At 44.1% G+C, this 27,141-nt stretch overlaps 1 protein-coding gene across 3 annotated transcripts; it reads right to left on the bottom strand.

Annotated features, from left to right (window-relative positions):
* Nucleotides 1-7,260: 7,260 nt before the first annotated feature.
* LOC6524791 lies at nucleotides 7,261-21,995 on the bottom strand. Of its 3 annotated transcripts, XM_039372390.2 has the most exons (7): nucleotides 21,838-21,995; nucleotides 21,382-21,568; nucleotides 16,099-19,889; nucleotides 15,920-16,007; nucleotides 13,431-13,515; nucleotides 12,241-12,663; nucleotides 7,261-11,014 (listed from the first exon to the last, which is right to left on the bottom strand). In XM_039372390.2, exons 3-7 carry the CDS (start codon nucleotides 19,130-19,132, stop codon nucleotides 9,596-9,598), a joined length of 5,049 nt encoding a protein of 1,682 aa, XP_039228324.1. In that variant the 5' UTR covers nucleotides 19,133-19,889; nucleotides 21,382-21,568; nucleotides 21,838-21,995; the 3' UTR covers nucleotides 7,261-9,595. The 3 variants fall into 3 exon arrangements, with proteins under 3 accessions (XP_039228324.1, XP_002100635.2, XP_039228327.1); XM_002100599.4 differs by lacking the exon at nucleotides 12,241-12,663; XM_039372393.2 differs by lacking the exon at nucleotides 21,838-21,995 and having other exon boundaries at nucleotides 21,382-21,574.
* Nucleotides 21,996-27,141: the final 5,146 nt, after the last annotated feature.

The raw sequence follows: 27,141 nt of genomic DNA, 5'->3' as shown, positions 1-27,141 counted from the left end.
GCTGGCTAGGAATTTGCATCAATGCAAATTCGATTAGCAGTCGTTCAGGGCGAGCCAGAGCCAGAATCAGAATTAGAATTAGAATCTGAATCAGAATCAGAATCAGAATGCGAATCAGAATGAGAATCAGAATCAGTGAGAGCCAGGGCCAGCATTCCAATTCCAATTTAGTTGCACGCAAATATTTATTTAATTTCTATGCAAACTCATGCACAGATACAGATGCAGCGGCGAATGCAGATTGGCATCCAGATACGGTCACATATGCAAAATGGCGTATACATAGATACGGACACAGATACAGCTACATATACAGATACAGATACTGATGCAGATACTGATGCAGATACAGATACAGATACAGATGCAGACACATAAATACAGGTGCTGTCACTGCATATCTATTAGATACACATTCCCGTAAAACGAATATTTTCATTTTGGCATTTTGCCCCCCCCCCCCCCCCCCCCCCCACCTCCTTGCTCCCACTCCCCCTCGCTGTCCATTCCATTTTTGGCCCAAATCCTGCATTTGTGTGTGTGTGTGTGTGTTTGCTTTCAATCCAGGTAGCTGAAAAATATATCAAAATATACACATTCAGTTGAATTGGATTTGGGACATTGCCATCTATACGGTACATGTTTGTGTTTTGCGCAAAAGAGTTTGAACCAAAGCAGCCTTTGAACCGAAAACGTAGTGTATTTGCTTATTACGATGGAGTTGCAATTAAAGTCAAGCCTACAAGCATTGTAATTGACTGCTGAAGGATATCGACCAACATCGAAGGACAAGTGCAGGCTGGTTCATTTGTTTTGGGTCTCCAGAAACGGAAGCGGATACAAGGTTACGTACACATCAGTTTCGGTTTGCCAAATTCAAGTGCTATATGCGCAATGTGTGTGCATCGATTTCATTGTTATTGCGATTGGAGCCTCTGATTCTGTTGATTTAAGTACGACATGATATCTCTTTCACCGGCTTATTTTATATGTTTACCATGTTAATCGAATTGATTCTCAATTTGGTTACTTACAGCTGAATTTCAATTAAATTTCCATTGCCTTTCTTGTTACCTAATGAACTTGTGTCTTAAAAGGATGTGAGTCAACTAAAGTTTGCACATATTTTTATCAGTTAAAAGCTCTATATCGTTTCAATATCAATGATTGAAGTAAACACAAAATGTGGAAAATGATTTCCAAACCTAATCCTTGTTTAATAATTACACAAGAGGGAAACTCTCCATGTTGCTATTCAATTGGGATCGATGTGTTTTGGCAATGTCTCGAAAACAATGATGAATGGCTTGCTGCTAGGCTCACTAAAATCAAAGTTACATTCCCAATCCCAAGTCCAATCGCAATTCAAATCCGATCCCTGGGGTAGCACATCCTTCCCAAGGGCATTATGCACCGACACTCAACAATTTGCTATTTACCCATAATGGCCACTGAACCCTCAGCTCGATTCAACCGACGATGACGGACTGTGGCTCTCATTCCCTTTGTTTGCGTTTTTTGTCGCTTGTTTTTTTTTGTTTTTTTTTATTTTTTTGTGAATTAAAATCATGAATTTTCCCCGGAAAAGCAGCAGCAAACCGGAAGACAGAAGACGATGACGACGAGTAAACCGCTTTGTGCACTCTGTGTGTGGTGGCATAGAGACCAAAAAATAATACTACAAAAAAAGAGAGTGTAGGAGCTGGTGAATTCCCGGCTAATGAACACGACACTGACATCGAAGCGAAGCGAAGCGAAATGGGTATGGTTAAAAAAGGGTGTTTAGTGCATTTTGCAATTATGAAATTCTAGCGGCGGCAGTGGGTTTCGTTGGCTGTCTGTAGCTGTCTGCCTGCTATACGGCAGCAAATTTAGAACAAGCGTAAAATTTGCAATTAAATGCCTGGCAAAAAACCACCGCCCCAACCCCGCCCACTAATAAAGGGACAACCATGGCAGGGCAACAAACATGGGTATATATGGCTATGACTATGGCTATGTGTGTATGTACGTAGTTGCATAAATGAGGTCAGTTTCTCGTGCAGAAGCACTTGGCTAGCTCGTTTTTTCTCATTTTTGGGCTTGTTGTGACATTTTTTGGTGCATTAAAGCAACAATACTGACAAAAACACAACAGAAATGCGGAGCAACAGCAACAGCAACAACAACAACAACAACAATGAGGGTTAGCAGTCAGGTGAATGGGAATGGGGAAAAGTGCTCTGCTCTCCGCACATTGCGTATACGCCACGCTGGTCACGATGCAATAATGCCCAGCGTTGGCATTAAAAACAAACTGCAAATGAATACAAAACAAGGGTACGTGGATAGCAAATGATGACCGTTTTATTGATACCCCATGGGGAAAAAGTGCACAAATCGGGAAAGTAAGTAGTCTTAGAAATGAGATCTTTAACTAGTTTGATATTGATTGAAGATATACAAAGCATGTTCTATTAGTAGTTTCCTTTTCATTTAGTATCAACTACGATTGCAATAAGCAGCCAACTAGTCAACTAGTCGTATACGCAACACTTATCCCGCGGCATTGCGTTATTGTGTATTGATTAGATATTGCACCTGATTGGATTTTAATGAGTTACAACTGCTGCACAGCTGCAGTTAAAATCCAAGCGACAACTAGTCGTATACGTAACGTTTACCCTGTAGCCATCAAGCAGTTATAAAAACGCAGTAACAACACAAAACAAAAAAAGCACACACACACACACCAAACTAAAAAAAAAAAAAAAAAATAAGGGTATAGGGAGGGGGAGGGGGAGGAGGAGTGGCGACAAAAGGAACAACAAGAGGCAAACAAACAGCGACAAGAAAATGACAGAAGGTTTCGATTATACAACAAGGGAAGGGACTGTGTGAACAGGGTAATATAGCTTGTTGTTTGAGCGGATTGGTAGGGGGTATATATGGGCCACATAGGGGTACAAGGGATATTCGGTGGGGGGGGGGGGGGGGGCTGGGGGCTGGACTCCGAGCAGACACATGTGTGTTTTGGCTTCAATGTGCAGCTGAGGGCGTGGCCAGTGCAGTGACACTGCGCCCGTTCCGTTGACCCGCATCCACAAACAAGGACGAGGACGTAGACGTGGACGTAGACGTGGACGTGGACGTCGACGAGGATGTGGATGTGGATGAGGAGTGCAAAAAGGATTCACAGTCGCCGGGACATGGCAAATGATAAATGACAAAGGACATACGCACTCGCCATTATTTCTTTTCCCCTTCCTTCAAGTTTTTGTTCGCTTCGAAGAAGGGCAGCTGCTGTTCCTGTTCTTGTTCTTGTTGCTGTCGCTCAAGTTGGTTAAGTAATATGTGGGATGCACGGCTGGATCAGCTGGTCTTTCGATTTGAAGGTGTTCCATTAATCACCGAAGTGGGCTTTAATCACAAGTGTATATGTAAATGAATTAGTCAAACAAATTTGCAGTTGCTTTAATGTGTTTTCACTACTTCGTTTACAATTGTTACATTTTCATTTAATTCTACTGATTTTTCATTACACTACACACACTTAATTGTTTCAATTTTCTAATACATTCCATCATTATTTAGTTTATTATGCATTTCGTTATTTGGTTAATTATGCATTTTTCAAGTGAATTTTTATTGCACTGTCTAAATAGCTTGATAATAGCTTAAAGTAGTTACATGGAAATTATCAACCGAACAATTTGTTAAATCCTGTGGAGAGCTAAGCTTTGAGCTATTATTGCCACAATGTTTTTCATGTCTGCTTGAATTCTTCAATTTACAGCCCTCTAACACCTCATTGGACAGAACAATCAGAGAATTTGTCAAAATTATGTGTATTTGCATATGTTCACTGGATGATGGAAAATGTGTTCTCAAGTTTCCACTCGAGCGACCCATTTTAATTAGCCAAATCAACACGACGGGGGTTGAAAGTAGATGCATTGACATTGAGATGGAACATTGAGATCCATTTGAGGGAAGTGGACACTTGCCACTCGTCCGATGGCTTTAAGAATGGCACTTAATGTTCGGTTATGGGCACCACAGTAACATATACAGATGCTGCATTATATCTATCTCCATATATAGATATATATGTACATATTCGAATGGCTGGCATGTTCAATTTGCGGCTACATGAAAAAGGCAATGGCACTGGCATTGGCTACCAGTTTCGATGACCCTTGTATCCTTCCCGTCCTCCTGTTCTCTTGTTCTTCTTCCCTCACACCCACACTCCTTCACTGCTTCCGTTTCCGGTTCCGGTTCCGGTTCCCCTTAATTTGATTTTTGGCCATTTTGGCCAGAGGGAAACGTGGCCGGCGATGAAATTAGCCCGCCACGCCCACTATGCATATTATACAGGTTGGGTTTTTCGGCGACCGGACCGTGAGCAATTCAATTAAATCGTTCGTCGTTTTAAAAACCAAATAAAAATCCAAATAAAAATCAAAATTAAATTCATTCCAGCAGTTTTCGAATATGGGCCATCGCATAGACCTGGTCTGCGTCTGCAGTCCAGTTCTCGGCCATTCAATTGGCATTTCAATTTGATTTGGGCGGCCATAGCCGAAACGGCCGAGAGCGGACTTTTTAATGTGCAAATCGTTTGAATTGTTTGAATCAATTAAATTGCTGGCCACGCATCGGTGACCTATTTTGATTTATTTTTGGCTCTTTTCGCCGTATTCCCTAGCTCGCAGAAGTCGACAGCGCTTTTGATAAAAAACTAATTGATTTAATAGCTTAACAAATTGAAGCGAATAAAATCGAGATGAATCTGCACGTAGATATGCATAAATCCCGGAAATTCACTAGCAAAGACTTTTTACTTTACACAGCCCAATTCATGGAAATATGTTACATATGGTTGTCGTACCATTTTCTTTTTGATTGTTACAAATTAAATTTAATTATGCTCGCTGGGCAGTGACCCATAAATCCAGCAGAAATGGTTGCTGCCATTCGTCCATCCATCAATCAATCAATCAATCAACCAGTCAAACAATCAGCGCAACGTGCCAAAATTCAATCTGTCGCACTTATTTCACCAGTTTAAGCCAAATGCATTTATTTCTGTATTGTGTCAGAAGTTGATTTGTTAGCAAGAAAACAAAACGACAATTGGCGCCTGGGCTTAATTAGTTAATGGCTTTAAATGGGAAAATAAAAAATCAATTTGGAATATGGGTTTATTTTTTTTGCAGGCAACTATAATCTTTAAATCTAAAACGAAAATATTTAAAATATATTTTATTTGATTTTCTTGTATTCATTGTTACACATTTAGCTTACTGCAGTTGCATTAAATATTTATTTTTAATTTATTTAACAACTACATGTATTCAAATTCGCTTGCCAGCAGTTTCCATTGCATTCTTTATTCCATTCGATTTCTTTGTATATGGGTAACCAACATTCGATTTAGATATTTTTCAATCGCATTGGATTTCTTCTTGCCCTGCAACCTATTTGTCCATTGTGCACTTGTTTGATTAATGATCTGTGACCTGGCTTAAATTGCACTGACCCCCCTGACTTTTCCTCTCCATTCCCGTGTTCCCCGCTTACCTTTTCAGTCATTCTAGGGAGGGTAATGACGTCGGGTATTCGGGGGATAAATGACTCTAGATTTGAGCCCAGCCGGTACAAATGTCAATTTCATTTTGGGCCGCCCTGCGGCCAGAATAAATTGTATCCACTACGTCGATGGCACTGATTGCAGGTTTGATTTGGGGCGTGGGGAACGATGTGGCAAAGGAACAGAAACGGAAATGGGAACGGAATTGGGAACGGGAAAGGGGAAACCAAAGCAAAATTGCATAATGCCAACCGAAATGTGAAATTATGGCGATAGCACCGCCCAAAATCCAACAACACCCAAACCCCCATTTTAGGGCCCAAAACGAACGAACCGAACGAGCTGGTACCTCTTTTGTGTGTGTGAGTTAATTTGATTTTAATTATGAACGAGGACAAGACCAGCAGCCCCCATTTACCCGCTTGCGGTTAATCAACTGTCCATGGCATAAATATTTTGATTGCCGCAAATGCGCCAATGGCCGCAAAGGCAAAAACCAACCGACCAACTCCTTATGCCCTTGACAGGCCCGAAAATGAGACGCCATCGTCGGCGTTGCCGCAGAAATGACAATTAAAAATAATTTGAAATGCAGACGAAAGCTGGGAGTTGGTGGCCCCCCAGCCAGAAGCCAGAAGAAATAGGCTAGAAAGCCCGGGGCCATAGAAATACCCATAGACATAGACGCTGATGTAGATGTAGATGGAGCCTCAAGAGCAGCAGCAGCAGCAGCAGCAGCGCATTTCATTAAAATTTCAAGTCGACTCAACTTTCGAGCACACACAGGAGGACAGCACTTGACAACAAGAGCACCCAGCACCACTGGCAGCTGCCCTCCATCCGCACCACTCCATCACCATCTGCTCCTCCTCTTCCATCTCCATCTCCACATCCACATCAACATCCTTCAGAATCCCTCTCGCTCAACGGAAGCGCCGTTTAAAATTAGTAAAAAAGTTAAAGCCCGAACGGAACGAGCAGACAACATGAGCTGCCCCGCAATTAAGTGGAAACGAAGCCGTGGGAAAAGATAGCACCATTGCTAGTGACTACAAGATACCCTGGATACCCTAATATATCTCAAGATAAACCTCTGTGTGTCACTACATCACTGCCGTATAAAATTCTTCAAGTTAACTCGACTTTTAATGAACTTTTAAGTCTAGCTATACAAGTCTTCATTAAACGCACATCTTTACCAACAGTCAGCGATAGCCATCCGAAAACTATACGGGAATTTGCAGGGTAGCATTCCATGCTCATGCCGTTTGTATGTTCATACATCCACATGCACGTACATACAAGCATCCATAGGTGATTGTAGCTGTTTGCCTCAGCTGAAATTCAAAACGTCCGGCCCAAGTGCTGGCTGCAATTCGGGACGCCCTGTGTTTCCATGGCCCACCTCACATCCGCTCCATTGCTCCTTGCGCTCCCATTCGCAGCACCCACTCGTCCTTTGCCCACATTGCAGTCAAATACTCGTAGTTTGGCATCCTTACGCCCTCGACTGACGGGGCTTTATGGGTCTTTAACCGAACCAAATCGCCTGAGTGGCTCTGCTCCGTTCGATTTTATGGCAGCCCGCAAATCGATGGAGTCGATGGAGTCTGGAGTCCGTAACTGGAAAATTAAAAATTCCAAAATGCCAATGGCCCCCGACCGCCCAAGGAAAATGCATTCGCTTGACTTTGCTTTCTGTGTGTATTTCTCGTTTGGTTTTTCAACTCGCCATTGTTCTTAATGTTGAATTTCATTTGAATTTATTTCGGGTGAGTCCCCGTTTTTCCTTCTTCTTTTTTTTTTTTTTTTGTGTTATCAGGGCCTGAAACTCGCCTAGTTGCCAGCTATCGTTAATCGGTAATCGCTTATCGTTTATCGCTTGCCTTTGAGCGGTCCATTGCCATTCGTTTCGTTTCGTTTCGTTCTATTTCGCTTCGTTCCATTTGGCTTGCTATTTGCTTAAACTTACACGCACACACACACATATCAGTTTAAGTTCGATTTTAATAATAACTTAAGGTTAAATAACAATCACATTTACTTATTTCTTTTGTTTTTTTTTTTTTTCGTTCGACCCACCAAAAAAAATGTCTGCACGCTTTTCCTAACTTTTATATTTGATTTACGATTAGTGTTTCGTGTGTGTTTTTTTGGGCTATTCATTTTGTAATATTCATAATATTTTCTCATTGGCATCCCCGTTCGACCTTTATCAATGGGGCTTAATTGTCAATAAAACAATTGGAACAAACGTAAACAACAAAAGTGGTTAAATCGTTAGCCAGGGATTATGTTCCACCCATAAACGACCCCATCTCTATATATCCGGGGCATAGATAATTCCTACTACTTACACTAAAACGCGCCACTTGCAGTGCACGGATTTTGGGCTTTACTTTACTTTATTATTCCGTTCGGCCTAACTTCTAAGAATTTTATTTCAAAGAGTCAAGTTTTGTCCTATATGCTGTATATAGTATGTGTGTATACCATTTTAGGGGGGAGCAATAATATCGAAAATGTTCACGATCTGCATTCATCTAGTTTGCCATCTCATCTCATCTCATCTTATTTCTATCGTTAGCCATTTAGTTGTCATTTGCTTAGAGTTGAAGTCCTCGATTCGCCTAATTTCCGCATACACACACACGAAAAAAATATACATACACATATGTTATATCGACTAGGACTATGACTAGATTATCGTTTAAAAGGTTACATATATTGTAATCATTATGCTGTAATCACCGTATTGGCATTGTATAAATTGTTCGTTTCTCTTTGTAAATTATGTTGGCTTGCTACAAAAGTTCGGCACATTTGATTTTGTCAAGTGAATTGTGTAATTTGCAAAATCTGAATATCGAAATATCAACGATATTTGGGTGTGTCTATGTCCGGAATATCTAACTATTCACTTACTTGTTTGCTTTCACAGAATTCTGTATTTAAAAATTGGAAAACTGTAGTGCTTCCTAATATATAACCTGAATATGAATATTCAGTTCAAATGACTTTGTTTTTTATGTTGGAAATCCGTTTTCAATTAATCGCTCTAGAAAACAATTGATGTTTTTGAAACCAACTCGGACTTCCTCTCGGATTTCTGCTAATTAAAACTCTTTAAACCTACACTTTCATGGAAATCCGGACACAGGACACACTTTGATGTTATTGGCCATCCAATCCAATCCAAATAAATTCACTACAATTATGCTCTTTATGCGGTTGCTGCTGGTTTTGACATTCACCATTTGCCATTTAACATTTTTGGCATTGTTGTGTGTGTGTGTAAATAATTAGCCTAATTAATTATGCATCGTTACATATCGGTAGTTACTCTCCTTTTGGCGCACCTAGCTCTGTTCTGTTTGCCCACGTATCGCAATTCTTTCATCATATACTCATATACTCATATGTAGTTCGTATGCAGATTTCATCGTATTTATATTTGTATTTGTATTTACTTTTCCATTTGTATACTATTTTTTTCTTGTTATTTTTGCAATTTTTTGTATTTTTCGTATTTTTTGTTAGCTTTATTGTAGATTTATAGACATTGAAATACTCGTTAGCCGCACCGACCCCCCGAAATGGAGAGGGAAGTGGGTCGAATGGGTGGTTGTGGGTGGATGGTGGATGGTAGGTGGGGGGGGAGAGGCCGCCAGCCGCAAATAGACAAACAATTAATTATGATTTATATTTATATTTTATATTAATCGCATTTAATTGTTATTATTCGTTATATTCGAAAATCAACAAACATTAAGTGGAAAAAGTTTCGCTCTATTTAGTGTATATTCAAATTGAAGTTTTCGTTTGAGAACGTTTTTTTTTTTTGCCACATTTCATGTTTTCCCCCATTTGGGGTTTCAGTACTCCTAGTAATCCTTACAAGCTATCGTTCTCCTTGTGGTATAGTTAATATCGCCACCCGGCCTGATCTCTTCGAGATCTAATTTATTTAAAAAAAAAAAAAAGGATATATACTTATGTGCCCATCTCACCTGGCCTTTCTTAACTGCCATTCACATCGACGACGGCCAGGGCATGGATGCCATTGGTGAGTCCATTGCTGGCGTACTGCGTCGATGTCTGCGATGGCGGTGGAGTGGCGGGCGGCGAGGCAGGTGGTGTCAGGGTGGAGGGCTCCTCGGCCACACCACCAACTCCACCAACTCCACCGCCGCCGGTGGTCACCACCGTTACCTTGCCAATCCCGTTCCCATTGCTGACATTGATGGCAGCTGGTCTCGCGCTCACTGGCGGAGTGCTGGGAACATCTTGGAGTGGCGGTGGTGGCGGTGGCAGGCTGTCCAACTGATTGGACTCCATGAGGGCGTAGTCGCCCAGCTCCTTGATCTCCTCTGTGGATGGTGGCGCCGGCAGGCTCATCAGACTGTCATAGTTGCTCTCGGCCTCCGGTTCGTGTTGGATTTCCACTGGCTCCTCTGGTTTGGGTGATTCATCTGGTAACTCTGGTTCCATTTCAGTAGGATCTGATTTTGACTCGGCTTGGAATTCGACTTGGTTGTCTGGCTTCTCCTCCTGCTCCTCCTGCTCCTTCTCCTCAATCGGAACCTGATCTTCATTTGGTGGAGAGACTTCAACAGTTGGTGGAGGCATGTCCTCTTTGGGTGGAACCTCTTGCTCATTGCGTGAAACCACTTCCTCCCCTTTGGTTTGAACCTCGGGCAACTTTTCCGGAACAACAGGCTCTTCCTGTTTTTCAGCTACCACCTCTTGGGGAGGTAGAGTGTCTACCTCTTTCTGGGGAGGATTGGCTTCCACCTCCTTTTGTGAAAGAACATCTTTCACCGCCTCTGCTGGCCTAGCAACTTCTTCGTCTGACTTTTTAGATCCTTGGCTTGAATCGATTTCGGTTTGTTCAGTATTGTTGGATTGCTGTGACTTCTGCTCCAGATCCTGGACTGGATTTTGATTTGGACTTATCAATATCGGCTTTGCTGTGGGTGAACTGGTGGCATAGCCCGGCTGTTCGATGACATAAAGCTCCTGGTTGCCGTACGAGTACCGCTTGTTGGAGTCACTCGATGAAGTCGAGCTGAGATCTGATTGCGAGAGTCCAGTGCGTGCCAAATTAGAGTGAGTCTCGACTGCCTGCTGACCTAGATCCTCGGGCACATGCTCCTCGGCCTCCTCGATGAGATGCAGTGGAGCTGGATGGCCAGTGGCAAAGTCCTGTGGCGGTGCATGGATCTGCACCTGTTCGTGGCTGGGCGGCAAAGTCTTTTCTAGCAAATGCCCGCCATTCGGCGCCAGTTTGTTGTCGAAGGGCAGCTCGGTGGCGTCCAAGGTAACGCCGGAATGATCGCCTGCCAGCTGCTTGGAGTCGATGCCACGGGCCACCTCCACCACGAACACACCGTCCTTGTCTGTGTGCATTTTCGTCTCTCGGGCATTTCGGGAAATGTCCTGCGAATAGGAAGATACATTTTCATTGAAATCGATGGGCAGGTAACCCAAATACACGGAACATACATTAGCTAGAAGGTGCAGGTTTCTCACACCAAACAACCACGCACGCACACAACATCGGCTACAACATCAAGGATACGAGATTGATAAAGGAGTAGAGTTGGGGAAAAGTGGAGTAAGTGGTCAAAGGACGAGAACACCAAGATGGCAATAGGGCAAGCCAGAGAGGAGCAGGGTGAGGCGACAGAGCGGACAAATCGGTTGGCTGCCATGCGGAAAGTGTCGAAAATTGCATTTGCATACGCTTGTGGCACACATACGCCCCAAGGATACACCACTAACACACACCCACACTTACTCACACCTCACACACACTACCACTACACACAGGCGCTCTTAAGTTGACAAATAGACGACACCGGGCCGCTGTTCGGACTTAAATCTGGCACCAGTTCGTTGTCTCATGGCCCGCAGGAGCCCATTGATGTGCCAGGACAACAAGAACAACAAGGACAACCAGGACCAACCAGGTCCACCCAAGGACATTCAAGGCCAGGACAAATGAACAAGTGGGAAAGTGCTTCCCCAAAGTGTCAGAGGGCGAATGTGCGGTAAATAAAGTACTCACTTAAACACAAAAGGTTCAGAAACGGAGACAGCAAAGTGCCCACCGCAAGGTAACTCAAGAAACTAACGAAGCTCGAAATGTACAAAACAATGCAGCTTTGCAAGCGATAAATCAAATTATCTAAATAAGGTAAAATAAGGTAAAAATAATTGTAGGTGCTAACCGAATTGAATCAATCATAAACCAAATATAATATATCTTTGCCGTTGCAAGTAAGTATATTGATCTTAGATAAATACTTTTCAAACACACATAACAAAAAGGATTTGTCGGATGCAATCGAATCAAAGTTGTGGGATTTCGGTAGTGTGCAGGCCAAGGCAGAGATTGATTAGGATAGGCAGGAACACCAGGAACAGTACAGCAAACTAACTACGACAATAACCAGACGCGGGTACAGGCACAGGCACAGGCACATCCAGTTCCGAGTGGAGGAGTAGAGTTCACACAGAGACAGAGAGCAACAGAGACAGAGCAACAGAGCAAGAGAGCAATAGAAACAGAAACGAGACAGAGGAGACATCTAAAATCCAGGCCCGAGGTGGCGGCGGCGGTAAAGTGGACGAAGTCCTGATCGGATAACTAACGAACTTACGTGCCGCTCCTCGGTGACAACAATCAGATGATTATCTTTGAGCGTCATCTTGGTGACGGAGCCACAGGGAGGACAGCCGCCACCGCCAATGCCACCACTTGAGCCGCCAATAGAGGAGGCATCATTGCCATTTCCATTACCATCACCAATAGCCTGCGGAACCACCTGGACCAACTCACCCACCTTGCCCACTCCGCCTCCGTCGAATCGAAACTGCAGGCACTCCAGACCAGGCGTCAGTAAATGGCCTTGACTGACGCCGCTCTGGGGTCTCGTAGTGGGCGCTAGCGTGGGCGGTGGGTGGTGCAGTGGGTGGTGCAGTGGGTGGTGCAGAGGGTGGTGCAGTGGCACTAGGAGTGGACGTGGTTGCAGGATGGTGGAAGCGGCGGCCGAGTCAAATGATGAGAATGACGACGATTCAGACTGCAAGAGGCGAATAGAGAGAGAGAGAGAGAGAGGGAGAGAGAGAGAGAGAGAGAGAGAGCAAGCACTGTACTTAACTGGAATGCAATTCACGCGCGCACTCCGTCTCTTTCACACACTCTGTGCCCGCACACCATCACAAAACCGAGAAAATTTCATTACCAGCCGGGGGAATTTATTTCAATACCAAGTCAACTTGAGCTCCATTAAAACGCCAGCCCCAACCTTCCACTGCAGCCACTACACAATAGTAGTGACAATCATTTAAATGTATACTCTAGCTTTAGTTTCGTACATGGAATTAAATATTTTTAATAGTATTCTACATTATTTATTATAGGTACTTGCAATTGATCACTTTTCATAGCACGCTGTTGGAAATCCTTATTAAATTAAGAGCCACTTGCAGCCTATTTTTCTTTTCCTATTTTTCACTTAAATTGTTAAAAAGACTAGCCTTACTGACAACCGCAGTATCATCTTTAATTTTGGACTTTCAGCTCTCAATTTCAAGCGGAACGCAATAAAATTTCCCGCGGAAATTTTCGCCTTTGTTTAATTTTCTCGAGAGCCCGAGAGCGCAACTTCAGCAGACGAGTGCATTCAAAAAAAAAAAGAAAGGGTTGCAGGGAAAACTGGGTTGAAGACACCCTGCGATGGCACTTGCGTTTGAATTTCAATTTCCATCTGCCTCATGGAGGGGCGGGGATTTTTGCGTGGGGGAGTGAAGGGTCTTTGGCTTATTCAGCTATTCGCTATGAACTCACCTCGTGCTTGGAGTCCTGGCCCTGTTCGCTGTCATCGCCTTGGGCGCCACCCGTGCCCGCTCCTGAGTTCTTGCTCAGCACATACCTGTGGAAAGAAAGAAAAAAAACGAAGTGAACGGGAAGTGAAGAGAGAACGCGATGTGGTTACTGATGGCATGTCTTTTGGGCCAAAAAAAACGGCAAAGCCGTTAAGCAGTCGACAGAGTTTCAAAATCCAATGCATTTCTAATGATGCCGCGACTGAAATTAACATTTTGTTGCCTACTTTGCGGCTGCCTGCAATCACCTAGACGATATGATTTGACTTTAGGCGAATGCTAAGCACCACGAAAAAATCTGATTACATTGGCAATTTAAAAATTCGAAATTAACTGAGCTATATTTGCCAGCTAAGTCGTAAGTAGTTAAGGTGGAAGTGTGTCGTGAGGAGAGTGTAATATGGGAAGTTTTAAGCTCTGGCATAATCTGCGAATGCTTGACGCCCAAAAAATTCCAGCGAAGGCGCCATAAATATTAGCAGTTGGCTGCGAAAGTTTCGTGAGTGAGTGAATATCCTGGCGATGCCCCAAGAGTATCCCATTGTTGTTGTGGCCCCTACCCAGGTCCTTTCTAGCTTTCGTAATGCTATTGGCACTCAACAAATTTCAAGTTGTGAAGCCGCTGAAACGAGCCACACGCACAACTAATTTCTCGTCTCGAGAGTTTATTGTGCAATTTCCTTCCAGACACCCGATGTGTACCCACAATGTCCTGCCCGCCAGTTTGGGAATAAGGCAAATAAATTGTGTGTTTCCTTTTTATTTTGACGCTGGCTTTTCACGGCACTTCTTTGCCTTTTATTTTCGGTTTTTTTTTTTTTTTTTTTGATGGCGGTTGGAAACGAGGGTGAGCAACGTTTGTGGTTTGCCATTTGCCGCTTTATGCGTTTTTCCTGCGGCAGCCAAAAAGCAGGAAAATTCGGGCAAAAGCAGGGATCACCTTCCCCAGAAGCAGCTGCCTTGTTAGCTTCTGGCATCTACATCATCTGAGAATGAGCATGAGTGTGTGTGTGTGTGTGTGTGTGTGTGTGTGTGTGTGCGTGCGGCGACTTCCGTTTCCGGCCTCGCCGATTCTCAATTCCGCCGTGTTGATTTGTTGCGCCTTCAGTTTTTCTCCGGGCTCCCCATCAAACTGACACTCCCAGTTGCCCGTTCCCGTTCCCCGATTTCACTTTGCTTGGCGAGTGTGGCGAGTGTGTGTGTACACAGAGAGAAATACTATTCACCTTATGGGTCAACGAAATGTAGAATTTTACTTATATTTGATTTGAATTTTGAGAGCATACTATGCAAGAAACACCAACTAAGTTTCGCTTTCCAATTTACTGTCAATTTTTTTATTCGTTTTGATTAAGAAATGTGCACAGGAATTACTATTTTACTATGTTCTGCTGTACAAGTATATGTGGAAATGTATACATATACAAAATTCCGCATCTCGAGAAACAGCAGCTTCACCAACAGCTTTTAACCCAATTCGTGGCGTGGCCAAGATTTATGTACGGGCCAGACTGCGGGCGATAAAGGATGTGCGTCCCTGCTGCCATTGCCCCCAAATTTGGCAACCAAGCAATCCACCGAAAGCACCTCCCACCTCCCACTTCCCACCACCAGCACCACTCCGTCAGAGATTTGTCAATGTTTTGTTGCTACTTCTGCTGTCTGTCTGTCTGTCTGTCTGTCGCTGGCAATGGCGAATGAGAAATAAAAAGCCACGAATGAAGCTGATAAATGCGATTTGCCACGCCTTGCCTGCAGCGTGGGCGGTGGGTGGAAAGTGGATGGGAGAAGGTGGTGGACGCCAAAGGGGTCAGGTGGTTGGTTGCCCCGGCAAATTGCTTTAGATTGAGTGCATTCTTCTGCCATGCGTGGGTCGCCGCTCTAAAGTAGGCAACACATCTTCTCGCCCAGGGAATCCTTGAAATGAAGGTTTTGCGCTTGGGATCGGATCGGATTGGGGTTGGCTGCCCCTGACGACTCAGCTCCACCCACATCTGCTGTCTTTCTATTTGAAGGTGGCTTTAGTCCCAGCTCATCTGCCATCCACCATCCACCATCCGCAATCCGCCATCCGCCATCCACCATCCCGCATCCTTGTGATCCCTTTTGCTCCACATTCGCTGTCACTGCTTCCTAGCAATTTCTTGCAATTATTTTTGATTTGTGTGGGACATCGCCGTCTAAGCTGATTAAGCGCCACACGAGGCGTAACCAATTAGCTCAGCCAAATGGCTAAGGATTCCCGGATAAAAGAACATACTGTCCGGGTACAGTTGGCCCCACCAATGACAGTTCATTTTGTGTGGCAGGAGGTTGTGGTTGGATGCGTCTTAAATTTAAGAGGGTTCGATAGCTATCAGCGTTTTGCTTTAATACTACTATAACTCGCTTAAGGGCTCTTGTACTGCTTTAAGTTGTATATAGTTATAAAATAATATATATTTTACTTACTTTATGGCGCAGTACATGGATACCAAGAGCGCAGAGGGCAGGATGACAATGATGAGACCCATGGAAACAGCAAAAAGATTGAAGTATCCTACAAAGCAAAACACAAAAAACAAATATATATATCATTCAACTTAACCTTATATACTCTGAAATAGAGGTATATATATTCCTTAACGTACCATCGTATTCAGCCAGTGGATCATCCGAGAGAGCAGTGGCATTTCCAGAACGGCTACTTCCACTCGCGAGCAAAGGAGCCATTGCCGATGCAGATCCCGAACCAGAACCCGAACCCGATCCTGAGCCGGATCCTGAGCCAGATCCAGAACCACTATCATATCGCTGGAGGAGCGTGGCATTGACCATTTCAGCGACTGGGAGCTGTTCGCGGTGCAAGTGGTTGGCGGACTGGCGGTGGGGCTGGTGGCTCAGCCCGCTTGCCACGCCCACCTGCTGCTGGCGGTGCGCGGGACTTTCGAAGGGATAGGAACCCTCAACGCCATCAAAGCCACCGCCTGCACCATCGTCGATTAGATCGCCACCGTACTGAATGGAGCTCTCGATCACATCCGGTTCGCTGTCGATGCTGTTGCTCTGGATGTCGTTCTCGTAGATGCCAATTCCGTTCTGACCCATTCCCAGTTCGCCGGGCATGTAGTCAATCTCCTTGAGCTCGATCTGCGGTGGAAGTTCCCCGATGACGGGCACACCAATAGCCAAATCCGGCAGCACTGCCGGCTGAATGATGATGTCCTGCTGCTGCTGCTGCTGCTGTTGCCCCGGTGGCAATGTGCTGCTCCAACTCTGCGGCTGTTGCTCCACCTCGATGACCGACTCACCCACATAGGTCACGTCTAGCGGTGGTGCGCCATCGCCACTGCTCGACGAGGAGCTGCGAAAGATCTTCAATCCATCCGCATTGTGGTGCAGTGGTGATAGGATGATGTCCTCATCTGCCTGCTGCGCCTGTTGGGATTGCAACTGTTGCTGCTGCTGCTGCTGCTGTGAGTCCATCACATAGCTGGCGGGGAAGAACTGGTTCTCCAGCTGGAACTTGCGCTGCTGCTCATCCACTGGCAGCACCGTTGGCAGCGATTCACCCACCTTAACCTCCGTGTTGGAAATGTAAAAGATGGTGTCCGAATCGCGATCGATGCTGGGCTTTCGCGGTGGTGGTGGCGGCGGTGGTGGCGGCGGTCGTGGCACTGCACCACCAACGCCATCCTTCAGATCGGCCATGAATAGCTCGTCGGCATCCTGAACGGATTGCGGTGGGCGAACTGGCGGCGGTGGTGCAGCCGCCGCATCCGAGTTGCGGAAGGTGAAGATCGGATTGATGTGCTCCCCGCTCGCTGAGGCGGATGAGCCGCCCGATTCCGAGCTGCTGTTATCCGCACCACTGTCGATGATCTCAACCACCAGAATCTCATCGCGGGACTTGCCCGGCTTGTCGGCCACCAACGAGGGCTGCCGATAGGAGAACTCCAGATCCTCGCTTTCGCTGCCAAATGCCTCGGACACATTGATGTGGATTTCGATGGCCGCCGGCTCTGGTTTGCCCACCGCTGCACCGCCAAAACCAATGACACCAGCGACACCACCCGATGCCGGTTGGGTGGACACATCCGCCCGATCGATGACATACTGGGTGAACCGCTCCTGCGGCAACGGCATCTCATGCGACGGCTTGGTGGTGCCAATCTCCACAGGGCTCTGCGGTGGTGCATAGAAGCCCTCGCTGTCACGGAAATTCGTTGAAGCCACTATGGAATCCACCGTGGAATCGTACACCTCGATCTGAATGTCCGAGATCTTGGACTCGGTGCGCGGTGGTGCAGCCAACTCGACACCACCAGCGACATTATTGCTATCACTATTACTTGTGGGCAGACGGGTGGTGCTGGTCTGAAAATCGGGCACCTGGAAAACGGTGGTGGACAGCACCGAGGCAGCTCCTGGCGGTGGTGGTGCATGGGTGGTGCTGGGCTCGGGAATCTGCTCCAGCAGCGCCGTGGGCGCCAATATCTCCACCAAACGGCCATTACGCAACTGGCTCTCAATCGAGGCCACGTGCTGGTGGCTCGAGGGCTGTGGTTTCTTCAGCGGATGCACCACACCGATGGTTCGCTCGCCCATAAATATCGGTCCCAAGTAGCCATGGTGCGGCGGCGCCAACGTGGATGGGTTCGGTGGTGTCCTGGTGGCTTTCATTTCCGAAAAGTCATTGGGTAGTGTGGTTGGTGCCGTGGAAAATATCGCTTCCAGGAAGGCAAGATTGGAGGGTCGCAGCGGCGGGAACGTGAACGGTAGCGGTGGTGCTCTGGTGGTGCTGCTGCTTAAAATTGTGGTGGTTGTGGTGCTGCTGGTTGTGGGAATCCTTTCCATTTCCGTTTCAATGGTGGTGGTGGCCACCGTGGTGGTGGGAAAGTGCTGCTCCAGTAGCTGCTTCTTTTTGGTCAGCTTGCGGCCATCGTGGCCACTGTCCAACGGTGGTGCCACAGTGTGCTCCAAGTCCAATAACCCCACCACTTGCAAATCTTCTTTAATACTTTCTGTGCTTGGTGGTGCTGCTGCTATGGTTGTTGTGGTGCTTCTCTCTGTCGCAGTACTTCTGAGTGTTTCATTGGTCGCAGTTGGTTTCTCAGTGGTGCTGCTGATCTCTGTGATGCCGATTTTCTCAGTGGTGCTACTTTCAGTGGTGCTACTTTCAGTGGTTCTACTTTCAGTGGTGCTACTTCCAGTGGTTCTACTTTCAGTGGTGCTACTTCCAGTGGTGCTATTTCCAGTGGTGCTACTTTCAGTGGTACTACCATTAGTGGTGCTACTTTCAGTGGTGCTTCTGATTGCAGATGCTTCTGTCTCAGCGCTAGGCACCTCTAGTTTATCTGTGGCTCTTGCCATCTCGGTGGTGGTGGTGGTGGTGGTAGTGCTGGTGCTGGGCTTTGATGTTGCCTGTAGCACCACTGTATCCACTTTTGCATGTTTCCCACCTCTGGTGGTGCTCGCCTCCATCAGCGTGGGCGTATTGCCCTGCACTCCGAATTCCAAATGGTGGTAATTGTGGTGTGGCTGCTTCTGTGCTGCCGCTGCACCACCCACTGTTGGCGCCGCCCAAGCGGCACCGCAGAATGCTGTGGTGGCCAGCAGAAGCACCAAACAGAGGGTGCCACGCCCCCGAACGCCCAGTGAGGGCGACATGTTGCTGCCGGGCATGTTGCAGCTGGCTAAATGGCTGCAGTTGCCGCTGTTGCTGTTGCTGTTGCTACTGCTGCTGACTCCTTATTGACTACGCTTCTGGGAAATGGAGATTTTACTTCTGCGTTCGCTGCACGTGTTTTGTTATGTAAATTTAGTTTGAATTCTGCTTGGCTGGAGAAAAATCTTTTCGCTATTGCTGCTGCTGTTGCTGTTGCTGCTGTTGCTGCTGTTGCTGCGGTTGCCCTTGGCACTTAATTTCCCCCTTCGCTCAGCTTGCTGTTGGCACTTGGCATTGTGTTGTGGCTCTTGAAACTGCAACTCGGCAACGTCGTCAACATCGTCATCATCATCGTAATCGTCGTCTGCATCATCAGCATCGTCATCATCATCGGCGTTGCCGTTAAATGTTGCTGCTGCAGTTGCTGCAGATTTCATTCATGTTGCTGCCGCTATTGTTATCGCCGCTGCACTCGTGGATGCGGCCATTTTCTGCGGCTGCAGCGCCGCTTCAACCGCTGCTCACCGTTGCCGGTGTCCTTGCGTCCTTGCGTCCTTGCGTCCTTGCGCCCTTTGTTGTTGGCTTAATAATATATATGTGCACTGCTCAAAAAAAATTTGATTTTTTTTCCTTTATTCCTTCGCTTTGCAGCACTTAAAGGGCTGGGCTGCTGCTATAATCCCTTATTGAATAGCAGTTGTTGCTGCAATATCTCCGTGTTGCAGCCTCCTTCGATTTCTATTTGGTTTATTTCGCCGTCGCTTCAGTGGCATCCTGAATGGAAATGAAATTTGAAATAACGAAATCGGCAGAAGCAACAATTTAACTTATTGTTGTTGCCGCTGCATTGCATTGCATTGCTCAATGGCAAATCCAATGAAACTAATGAAGCAACAGCAATACGGCACAAAAAAAAAGGAAAGAAAAACGTGAAAAGTGTTTGCCAGGATGAAATGTCTACCATAAGGACGAGAAAGTAAAGGAGAGAAAACCAGAAAATAAATACAGCACGAAAAAGTGAATGCTTTTGTTCAAAATGTAGCGTTTGAGTGCGGTACAATAATAAATATAAATATAAATATAAATATATTCAAAATAATTGATATTATTACAAACAATAATATTGCTATACTATTGCCACACAACATAGACCTCCATAAAAACCTCCTGTACGCTCGTGAAAATTTAAAGCGACCATTAAAGTACTCTATCATCGATCTAGCTTCTTTGATTTCCCCAACTCAAGGCATACTTCTAGGTGCCAGATCTAAGAAAAACCGACGCAAAACTGTTGCTGCCGCCTTAATTTAATTTAGGTAACTGGCCAAAGAATATGCAGCAGGAAGTTTAACCCACAGAGAGTTCAAATTTAAGTAAGGTATATTCCTAGACATGGCCAGCCTGTCCCTTTGAACCCTAACTCATCCTTGATGGCGCGACCCACCGACCAGACCGTGCAAATTAAATATAAAGCCTAGAGAATGATTCGATTTCACAGCCCTGGCCCTGATCCCGAGCTGCGAAAAAAGGTTGAATCTACACTAATATAAATGGGAGCATAGAAATGGGCGAAAACCGCAGGCGGGTGGGGTTGGAAAAAAGCTTTCAATTCGCTCATCATCATGGTCATCGTAACAAGTTGCTTATCATCGCCGCCGCACCACCACCACCACCACCACCGCCGACCTTTGACCCTTCATTTCGCAACTATTGTGGAACATCAAAGGGCGCAGAAAAAGGGAAAAGTTTGCGGCTGTGGAAAAACAAATGGGCGCAAAAGAGGCGCAAAGGAGACGCCACACAAAAGCGGAAGCGTCATAAAGGCGTTGATAATGGCAGTCGTAATGATATGGACGGAATGGAATATCTATAAATACACAAATTCGCATTATACACTCGTAAAACCAAATTCCCCTTTCATTCGGGCCACAAAAACTGGAGCCTAAATAAATACGCAAAAATACACGCAAGCCTATCTCACACAAACAAAAGTGAATTCACGTAAAATTTAAAATATAAGCTGCTGTAAGCTTGTGGCACGCACTTCATTTGTAAAGCAAATAAAGAAACACACATAAAAGTGTATAAACAAAAAGTGTGCAAACATTTATGTGTGCTGTTTAGTTTGGTTTTTGTTTATAAAACATATGCAAAGAAAATAAATGCACTTAAGCTTTTTAAATTATTCATGTTAAACATTAAACCTAATTCGTCATTTTACTCAAAAAATGGGTTTTTAATTTGTTGATATAGGTTTCAGACTCACCGCCGGCAAAGTTATATCTCCCGATTCCGCTCGCCCCGCAAGGTAATCCAAGGGTCCTTGCAGAGCCAAAAAACTCCACAGATTTTCACAATCTCGTTTAATTTTTATGGTAAATAGTCACTTCAAACTGTTTTTTTATTTCAGCTTTTCTATAGGTAATTGTTAAATAGTTCAATCACTGTGGACACTGCAAAAAATTGAACAAAAAAACTAGAAACGAGAATACACCGCGAAAAACCGCCAGAGAACTCGGTGCTGTAATGACAGCGGCAACAATGCAAAAAACGCGCAAAAACACGCAAAAACGCGCAGGAAACGCGCCAAATAGCAGGATGATTAACTAGGAATTCACATAGGATTATAGGATTTTCCTAAGGATTGCTATAAGGAGTGGGCGTTGTTGGGGGGGGTTAGTTGGGCGTGGTGAGGGGTCGGGATGCTAAATTATAGACTCACAACTCTTTTCTAGAATTTAACCCGCCTATAAAGCTGATTCTTTGGCGGCCGTTGACTTTATTGCTGCTACTGCTGCTGCATCCTATTGCTCCGAAAACCGCACGCAAACTGCGCAAATTTCCAAGCATCCTTTGCCTTAAAGGACACTCGACGGCACTTCGGATGAAATCCTGCCGATTTCTCCCGAACGCTCTGCGAACTTCGGATGGCAAAAGTATTGGTAAACGCGGCGAATACGCGCGGAGAGTTTTGGAGACTTTTGCACTCCAGCTGTCTGGCGGTTCGTGTCGCGGCTATAAACCAAGATGTCAAGTAATAACTAATTTCAAGCTCTGTGTTCAAAATACATAAATACGCTTTTGTTGCCAAAATAACACAAAAATTATTTGGTGTCAGCTTTAATAATAAAATGTAATATGATTATCATACACCTTCCAGTCTACATGGGAAAGCTTTGGAAAGCTTATTAAAGACGAATCTTAGATGTGTTGTGCTTTAAGTCAATATTTATTTAAATAAATTAATTGATAGAAAACACAATGAAAAACTTATCATTTACTTGCTTAATTTATGGAATTGTATGGTATTAAACTCAAACAATATGTAAGCTGATTGTTTTTTTCAACTTTTCTTTGGCATTTTTGTAAGGGGCTGTTGTGATAAAGATTCCATTTTCCATTTTTGTTTCATTTGTGAACACAGTTCGATTGAAAATTTAGTTACGAACTCAACGAGGTATGGCATTTTATATTTGGACCACTATTTCGAATGCTGTGATAAAAGTACTGATAATTATTTACGCAAAAAAACAGAAAAACTATTTTCGCCAAAATTTTAATATTTACGATTGGTATTTTCCGTATAACTTGGCTGAAAATGGTCAGAAAGCGAAAAGAATTACAGTTTTGTACTCCTAATTACCAATACTAACCAACCAAATCACTTTTTGACCGACTGTGTTAAAATAATTTTTGGCCACTTTTTCGCTTTTTTTGTAAGGGGTACCATCATCAAAATTTGCAAAAAATTGGAACGACATAGAATTTTTTTTTGAAAACACAGTTCGATTGGAAATTTAATTACGAACTCAACGAGGTATGGCATTTTATATTTGGACCACTATTTCGAATGCTGTGATAAAAATACTGATAATTATTTACGCAAAAAAACAGAAAAACTATTTTCGCCAAAATTTTAATATTTACGATTGGTATTTTCCGTATAACTTGGCTGAAAATGGTCAGAAAGCGAAAAGAATTACAGTTTTGTACTCCTAATTACCAATACTAACCAACCAAATCACTTTTTGACCGACTGTGTTAAAATAATTTTTGGCCACTTTTTCGCTTTTTTTGTAAGGGGTACCATCATCAAAATTTGCAAAAAATTGGAACGACATAGAATTTTTTTTTGAAAACACAGTTCGATTGGAAATTTAATTACGAACTCAACGAGGTATGGCATTTTATATTTGGACCACTATTTCGAATGCTGTGATCAAAATACTTATATTTATAGTCGCAAAAACACAGAAAAACGATTTTCAACAAAAATGTAATATTTACGATTGGTATTTTTAGTATAATGTCAAGAAAAATCGTTATTTCAATCAGAAATTACATTAAAGACATAACTCATATGTATTGCATTTAAATGAATTCAAAACAGAACATTTGCCTGCATTTCTTAGAATCGCTCCGAATGCATTCCCTCCCATTGCATTCCTCGTGGATTCTCGGTGCCAAAATATTTTGCATACTATATGTACACTTATAGCCATTTGATCATGCAACACGCATGATAATTCCCATAAATAATTCGCCAGAAGGATTACGTAAACATTTCGGTTTGTGGCCCGCTGTCTCTTGGATCTTTCTTCTGGAATGGATTGGCATGCACAATTCTTTTGTCTACGCTGTGGAATTCGAGGCGAGTCCCCGCGGGCGACACTCCCAAATGTCTTGGTCTTTGGACTCGAATCCAAATCCACATCCAAATCCGAGTTGGACTGCGTCTCCGTTTGATGGGCGGTTAAATACTGGACGTCGCCAGACACAAGACTAATGCCAAGCACCGTTCGATTTCGGATTTCGGTTCGACTTGGACGTGGACATACATGCTCGTATGTCAATTCCCAGATCCCCTTTGCTGAATAACACGCTCCTTCTGGACACTGAAAAATAATGCATAAAATAAAACTTAATAATGAAAAATTAAATTAAATAAAAAATTATATAATCAATTAGTGTCTTTATATTAAGAATGAAAAGTGTGTGCTTTAGTTTGAATAGCTACTTATTGGCCAAACGTTATTTGCAGTGCAGATGTCTGTATCTGTATCTTATGTTGCCCGTGGGTGAGATTGATTTAGCAATTTGCCTGGCAAGACCATTTGCATTTTGAAAAATTAACAATGCGCATACCTGTAGCCACCGCCACCACCACCACCACCGCCACCAGCAGCACCACCCACACAGGTGATAGAAAACTTAATTGAATTCCCCTTTGGGTGCCTGCCCATCGAGCACATTCAATTGCTGACCTCAACAAGATTCATTTGGCAGTTTGTTTGTCTTGCGCTTTTTGTTTTTATGTGTGTTTGTTTCCTTTTTTTTTTTTTGTTGTGCCCCTTTTTTCTGCGGAACGCTTTCTTCTCTGCCAGCCGTTACACGTTCGAATCACTCCGAGGCCGGCCGCATTTATCGAGCGTAATGAGCGCGCAGCCCCGAATCCCCCTACATACCCCCGAAATGCCACAAACCGCCCCTGGATCGGCGCAGTTCGAGCCCCATTAACACACAAATCCAAAGCGTTTCAATTGCCCGCCAGTGTCGAAGTCGTAGTTGAAGTTGAAGTTGAAGTTTAAATTTAAATGCGATTCAGATGGACATGGCGTACGTCTTCTGGCCTTTGGCCTCTAGATTGTACCCTTTATCGAGTGGGTACTGCGGTGTTGGTAACAAATTGACTCAGCTATATAGCAAAAATCACATTCCATAGATGAAATATGCAAGATGAAATAAGCAAGTTTCAAAAATAGGTACAACTTAAAGGGTTAACAACTTTCTGTCACATCCTAGAGCATTTGCAGAGCCTACCAGTTACGTTGTGTGCATTTCGGGGTTAATGCTATCGCTTATGCGGCATCAATCAATGACACGACCGCCAAATGCACAACAAACGGCCAGCGATTTTATCGGTTCAACCTGGCCCGTTCGCAGTCGCATCTTAACGGCTCATTTTAATTTGAGTCGAACGCACTTGACGCCACCAGACATTCGACTTTAGACGTTAGACTTGAGACTTGAGACGGCCTGCCTATGGAAATGCAATCCCGCAATTGGCCGCCCATGGCCATGAGTGCAACTCCAATAGCAAATGCAATTGCAACTGCAACTGCAACTGCAACAGCGACGACATGTTGACAACCGGCGTCGATTTATATGCGCAGCTTTTCCAACGCTCAGCTCACAATTTCCATTTTCCAACGTGCCCCGCATGCCGAAGTGAACCACACCACAGCAATCCGAATGTGAATCCGAATCCGTTGCTAAATTTGCCCGTCAATTGCGATTCGCATTGCCAATTGAAACCGGACCGGTAAATGCAGCTTAAGCTCCTGCAGCGCATTTCAGTTAATTCCACGCAAAAAAAAAAAAAGGATATCATATACAACAGGATTTGATGTAGAGGTACAAAAGCCTCTATAAGTGAATCCCTATTCTTAGGGAATCTTAAGCGTCAACACATGGTAAATGCATTCAAGTACAAGTACAGTACACTCTTTTGTAAAATTATAAATGCGTTTCTTGGTTTATTAACGCGGTATTTTGCGTCTTCCTGCTGTAATAAATCAGACCATTGGTCGCCTCCCCATCCAATTTGAACGGACAATCGCATCTCGTTTATTTTGAAGATCGGACTTATGCAATCCAGATGCTTATCGCAGCGGTCTCATCTGAATTGTTAAATATCCCACAGCCGCCCAGAGTTTATGATCGTTTTATGTATGAGAAATATTTCGGGCTTTGTTTTCGTTTTTAGTTTTTTTTTTTTTTTGGGTGCGGATTGATAACCAAACTTTCGCATTTTTCGGATGCAAGTTTTCAGGGGCGGCTGGATATGATGGTGTTAACTAAGGGGCGTGGCAGATTGAATCATCAATGGCCGCGAAAGCATTTCACTTTCGCTTCTTGTCAGCGTTCGTTCGTTCGTTCGGTCAATTTCTTTAGGTTTCTTGTATATTTTTTTCCCCCATTTTTTGGTATCCGTTCCCCCCTCGACAAAAGTTTCACTTTCTTTTGAGTCATCCTCGGTGGACCTGCGGCTTCTTTATGACTCCATTTTACGTGGGTGACAACGCGATTGCAACATCGCTAGGGAGACAATGCCCCAACTTTGTTCGCATTTCATCATCATCTCGCAACAATTAATGGGCATTATTGTCCGGGGCAGCATGTTTATTTATTTGTTACAGTAGAAATTGTTAAGCAAATATTTTGCCTGGCTGCAAAAGCACCTAAAAAACCTGTCGAGAAATTCGAGAAAATTGTTGTGTGTGCTAGTATTTGCACAGTTGTTGTTGCAGTTGCTGCTTAGCCGATGTTTTCGTTTTCATTATTTCAAAGGGTCTGGGTTGTAGCGGGGCTAGAGGGGAGTATCATATCAGCATGAGTCAAAGGCAGACAACTTTCTTTCATCCGCTCCTCGATTCTGGCAAAGGCCCCTCGTTTTCTCAAAGTCTCGCAGTCACGTTCCTTAGCCTGCCCTGAATTGCTCAGAGTTCATTTGCCGCAATTTTTGTGTCCATTTTTAAGAGCTTTTTTCTTCGCTTTTTTTTATTTTTATTTTTTGGCTTGTATTTTCGAGCCATGTTGGGCCGGACGCCTTTATCATCGAGTGTCCGTCAGTCCGTCAGCCTGTGCCCAGAAATCATAATTCGCTAATAAATTTCCATTTCCATGTCGCGTCGTCGTTTTGGGCGGTCGTCTTGGCAGGTTGAGCGTTTGCGCCAAGTGAAAGTTACCCCGAATCCTCCTCGAAAATTCCCCCGCCGAATGACCTCTTTAAACGCGCCCAGAAAGGTAGGCATTCCAGCAGAAATACTTGTGCGTAATTTGAAAAATAAACAAGTCGACGGCAAGCTGAATGAATCACATTTACCTAGATTTTAAGCCTATTTTATATTATACAAATATGATTACAAATTTGGACTAGGATAAAAATGAATTTATTTCTTGAACAGTACTATTATGAATAAATATTATTATTTTATAATTATTCTTTAAGAATTATTTGAACAAA

The sequence above is a fragment of the Drosophila yakuba genome, chromosome X (assembly GCF_016746365.2).
Source record: "Drosophila yakuba strain Tai18E2 chromosome X, Prin_Dyak_Tai18E2_2.1, whole genome shotgun sequence".
Taxonomy (NCBI): Eukaryota; Metazoa; Arthropoda; class Insecta; order Diptera; family Drosophilidae; genus Drosophila; species Drosophila yakuba.
The sequence above is the reverse complement of the archived record's forward strand: the minus strand, read 5'-3'. Positions and strand labels throughout refer to the sequence as shown.

What these genes read in the sequence shown, in the direction of transcription:
- LOC6524791 (XM_039372390.2), bottom strand. Translation starts at nt 19,132, where the DNA reads ATGCCCGGCAGCAACATGTCGCCCTCACTGGGCGTTCGGGGGCGTGGC. An exon ending in TCCATGTACTGCGCCATAAA is followed by an intron (nt 13,516 to 15,919) that starts GTAAGTAAAATA and finishes TTCTTTCCACAG; the next exon opens with GTATGTGCTGAGCAAGAACT. An exon ending in TTGTCACCGAGGAGCGGCAC is followed by an intron (nt 11,015 to 12,240) that starts GTAAGTTCGTTA and finishes TCCTATTCGCAG; the next exon opens with GACATTTCCCGAAATGCCCG.